Genomic DNA, 5000 nt, shown 5'->3' with positions numbered 1-5000 from the left:
AGAGAGAGAGAGAGAGAGAGAGAGAGAGAGAGAGAGAGAGAGACTGAGAGAGAGTGAGAGTGAGAGTGAGAGAGAGAGAGTGAGAGAGAGAGAGAGAGAGAGAGAGAGAGAGAGAGAGAGAGAGAGAGAGAGAGAGAGAGAGAGAGAGAGAGAGAGAGAGAGAGAGAGAGAAGGCATCCTTTATAAATAAAGAATCTACTAAGCACTGATGCGCAAAGGTTACATAATTAATTTTTATTACATAAAGTGAAGTTGTGCCGACTGACCTGAAATACAGCATAATGTTTTACCAGATGGAATAAAGTTGTACTGTTGACATCAATTATTTCGAAAGAAAATAATCATACTGGCCTTGCATTTCCTATAGTGTTGTTTTGAAATCATTCTTTTTCATTTTTCTTGAACAAATATTATGTAACATTTTGCTTGAATGTTATCATATCTATGCATATAAGATTTTTTTTTCTTAAATCTACGACAGAACCTCTTCGTAGAATGATCTTGCGTTGTTTTGTTATATCGAAAAGTTTACATTCGTTTAGTTCGTAATACTTACTGCTAACGCAATGAATAATATTTTTTTATTAGTGCTGATCATGTAAAAACTAGAAGCATCACACTAACATGTACCATACTGTTATAAATTTTATATTTAAGTAATTTAGAAGTCGATGAGGTAAGGGATTTCAAATTCTCGTTCCAATAAGTTAAGTAAGTTTATTTACCACCCTGGCTAACTGCTCAGAGTGTTACATTTATTCACATACATTCCACATAGTACAGTATTCTGCGATTACAGTAATTATACACGGTAAAATGTTAGTATGTCATACAGCATGCAAACGTATATTACCTAAGTTGATCTACCTTTGCCTTTGTGTTTACATAACAGAGTTCTGTGGTGTGTTCTAATGTTAGTGAAATGTGGCGTAGCGGGTCCGTAGAGTTTGAGTTGAGGCGCGCTCGCTCTCATCACATTGATATTTGTTAAACTAAGACAATATACATTCTTCTTCTTTGTATTATTATCATTATTGTTATTATCATTATTACTATTATGATCCTTATCATCATTATTGATGTCATTATCACTATTACTATCATTATTATCATATAATATAATTATCATTACTATCAATATTATTATCAATATTATTATTATTATCATTATCATTGTTGTCATTGTGGATATCATCATTATTATCATCATTATTGATACTATGATTATCATAATCATCATCATTATTACCATTATTATTATTATTGCTTTTATGATTACTGTCCTCATTCTTATCATTAATGTTATTCTTATTATTATCACTGTTTTATCATTATATGATTATTAATATTATGATTACTGTCATTATTATTGCAGTTATTATCATTATCACTTTTATTACTATTGCTATAATTATTATTATTATTATCATTATTATGATAATGATAATTATCATCATTACTATTACTACCATTATCATCATTAAAATTATCACTATTATCATAATTACTAATCATAGTTACCCGAAGTTTATTCACCTTGAATGCTCTTATATATACTCGTACTACAACTTATATATAACAACACCCATTGCTAATGTTCTTATGATTACTGTTATTCGGTCATTATACACAACAGTTATATCGTTACCTTATTATTATGACTGTTTTTCTTACCAGAGTCACCGTCTGATTGTCGAATCACTATAATTATTTTGATCACTTTTGAGATTGAAATTTATTATCTTTTATTATTTTTTTTATTATTTATTGCTATTATTATTATTATTTATCATCTATTGCTATTATTGTTATTATCTATTATTATCATTATTCATTATTTATTGTTATTATTTGTTATATATTATTACCATATTTTTATTATCCATTATTATTTTTATTTATGATCTATTGTTATTATTATTTATTATCTATTAATATTATTATTATTTATCATCTATTATTACTATTATTTATTATCTATTATCATTATCATTTATTATCTATTATTATTAGTATCTATCATCTATCATTATTATTATCTATTATTATTTATTATCTATTATCATTTATTATCTATCATTATCTATTATTATTATCATTTACCATCTATTATCATAATTTATAATTGTTATTATCTAATACTATTTTTATTTATTATCTATCATTACTATCATTTATTATCTATTATTATTATTATTTATTATCATTATCATTACCTATTATCATGACGTTCTCTTTCAATAGCCTTTTCAAATATTATTTTCTTTATTTTGCTGTGTACATGGCTATCATAATTCGTTTGCTAGGATTATTTGTTTTTTTTTCTGATTTTTTTCCATATTCAGATTCATCCTCGTTGTTCTGTCTCGCTTTTCGCTTTTTTAAGAATTAATTCATAATTTTTCCATATTCTTATTCATCCTCGTTGTTCTGCTTCGATTTAATTTTTTTTCTATTAATTATTTTCTTTCTATATTTATATTCATCCTCGTTGTTCTGTCTCGTTCTTCGTTTTTTTTCATTAATTCATAATTTTTCCATATTCTTATTCATCCTCGTTGTTCTGTCTCGTTCTTCGTTTTTTTTTTTTTATTAATTCATATTTTTTCCCATATTCTTATTCATCCTTGTTGTTCTGTCTCGTTTTTCGTTTTTTTTTATTAATCAAAAAAATGTCCATATTCAAATTCATCCTCGTTGTTCTATCTCGTTTTTCGTTTATTATTATTATTATTATTATTATTATTATTATTATTATTATTATTATAATTCATCCTTGTTTCCGACAGCATATTCTTTTTATCATAATCATAATCCAGTGTCGTCACGTTACATAATCATGGTAAGTATTCAAAGGCCAAACGAATACATTCATACACGCTTATCTATGTGTTCTCCACTCTCTTCCATCTTTCTTTCTCCATTCTCCTCCATCTCTCTTTCTCTTATATCTCTATTCTCCTCCATCTCTTTTTCTCTCTTTCTCTTCTATCTCTATTTTCCTCCATCTCTTTTTCTCTTCTGTCTCTATTCTCCTCCATCTCTCTTTCTCTTCTATCTCTATTCATCTCCATCTCTTTTTCTTTCTCTATTCTCCTCCATCTCTCTTTCTCTTCTATCTCTATTCTCCTCCATCTCTTTTTCTCTCTTTCTCTGTTCTCCTCCATCTCTTTTTCTCTCTTTTTCTTCTATCTCTATTCTCCTCCATCTCTCTTTCTCTTCTATCTCTATTCTCCTCCATCTCTCTTTCTCTTCTCTCTCTATTCTCCTCCATCTCTCTTTCTCTTCTATCTCTATTCTCCTCCATCTCTCTTCTTCTCTTTCTCTTCTATCTCTATTCTTCTCCATCTCTCTTTCTCTTCTATCTCTATTTTCCTCCATCTCTTTTTCTCTCTTTCTCTTCTGTCTCCACTCTCCCCCATCTCTCTTTCTCTAATAGTTACACCAATAACTTTATTCTTTTTCAACCGATTACTTCCACTATTCTCGCCTATTTTCTGTCCATATTTCTTCATTCGCATCTCATTCATCCATTTCTCACTGTGAGAGCAAAAAAAAAAAAATCCTTTTTCTTTCTCTTCCTCTGCTTCTTCATTTTCTTTTTTTTACTGCTAATACTTTTTCTTTTTTTACTTTCATTTTTATTCTTATTTTCATTCTTTTTTCTTCTCTCTTTCTTCTGCTCTCTCTCCACCTCCTTCTTTTTCTTCTTCCCCCTCATCCACCACCTCTTCTTTCGCCTTGTCATTTGTCTAATCAATATACTCTTCTGTCTCCTCCTCTTCTCTCTTCTTCTTCTTCTTCTTTTCTCATATTTTTTTCCATTTTCTTGTTTTATTTATTCATTCCATTCTTTCTCTTGATTTTTTTTATTTATTCTATCTATTTATCTATTTTTAGTGCTTGTTATATTGGAATATAATCGATGCAACGTGAGACGAGTTTTGAATTTTGCTCGTCCTGCAGCATAATGCAAAACGGGTGAAACATTATGAAAAATCAACCATGAAATCTGAAATAGAACCAAGAAATTCTAAAAGAAACGCGACTGTCCCTTTCCTTTTCGCTGAAAATCTGAAGGCGATAAAATCTCGGGATTAAAACGATACATTTTAAAGAGCAGCTCGTATGCTAGGAGATACACGGTGACCTAGAGGACGGAGCTGCTCTTAGAGAGAAGGGGAGAAAATGGACGAGGATAAGAAGATAAAAGTCGCTAAAGAGAGAAAAAGAATAATAGAAAGAAAAATAGAAGTCCCAAATAGTCGCCAGTCAGGAATTGTACGGATGTACGTGTGTGTGTGTGTACATATATGTGCGTATGTGTGTGTATTAGCGCACGAGTGTGTCTGTGTCCGTATCCCTGGCTCCCCCCCCCCCTTCCGCCCGGAGCGTCTCCAGCCTGCCCTTTCTCCCGCAGATCCCGTGCCTGAGCTGAGAACCGACGACCTGCTGCGTCTCCAGGCGTTGCTGCGACAGCTGCCCAGCCTCTACCCGGTCGCGATGGGCGCCGCCCCCGCCCCCGCCTCCTCCTCCTCCTCCTCCGCCGAGTTCATCGGGTCGCCCTCCAAACGCCAGGTCAGTCGGTCGCAGGGGACAGCTGGCCCTTGCAGAGCGTTAAGGGGCTTAAGGGGTCAAAGAGAGGGATCTGGGGAGGGCCTGGGGCCGTGAGGAACAGATTTTGGGAGTTCAGTTTATATAATTTTTTTTTTTTTTTTTTTGCTTTCGAGGATAATGAATTTATTCATGCCTGGGTGTTTAAAATTTACGTCTTCCTCCAAACAGATATTTATATCAAAGAATTAAATACTATTCAAGATGAAAAAAGAACAAGGACTGTGATGAGCTCGAGTTAATTTCCCATGATAACAATTAGGAACTTTTTTTCAACTAAGAACACTCATTGACTTCTAGTTATTGACGCAAACGAGTCGACTGTTACAAGAGGCTAGTTAGTGCTGCTCTTGCCTTGGGTCTCAGGGAAAGAAAAGGAGATGAAA

At 32.2% G+C, this 5000-nt stretch overlaps 1 protein-coding gene across 1 annotated transcript in view; it reads left to right on the top strand.

Moving 5' to 3' along the window:
* The window catches only part of LOC113816261 (uncharacterized), a 15136-nt gene that overhangs the window by 6483 nt on the left and 3653 nt on the right, over positions 1-5000 (top strand). The window contains exon 2 of the mRNA XM_070126391.1: positions 4421-4578. Coding sequence (XP_069982492.1) covers positions 4421-4578 — 158 coding nt within the window. The remainder of the gene's footprint in view (positions 1-4420; positions 4579-5000) is intronic.

The sequence above is a fragment of the Penaeus vannamei genome, chromosome 1 (genome assembly GCF_042767895.1).
Source record: "Penaeus vannamei isolate JL-2024 chromosome 1, ASM4276789v1, whole genome shotgun sequence".
Classification (NCBI taxonomy): Eukaryota; Metazoa; Arthropoda; class Malacostraca; order Decapoda; family Penaeidae; genus Penaeus; species Penaeus vannamei.
Note: the sequence above shows the minus strand (reverse complement) of the source record. Positions and strands in the feature narration are given on the sequence as shown.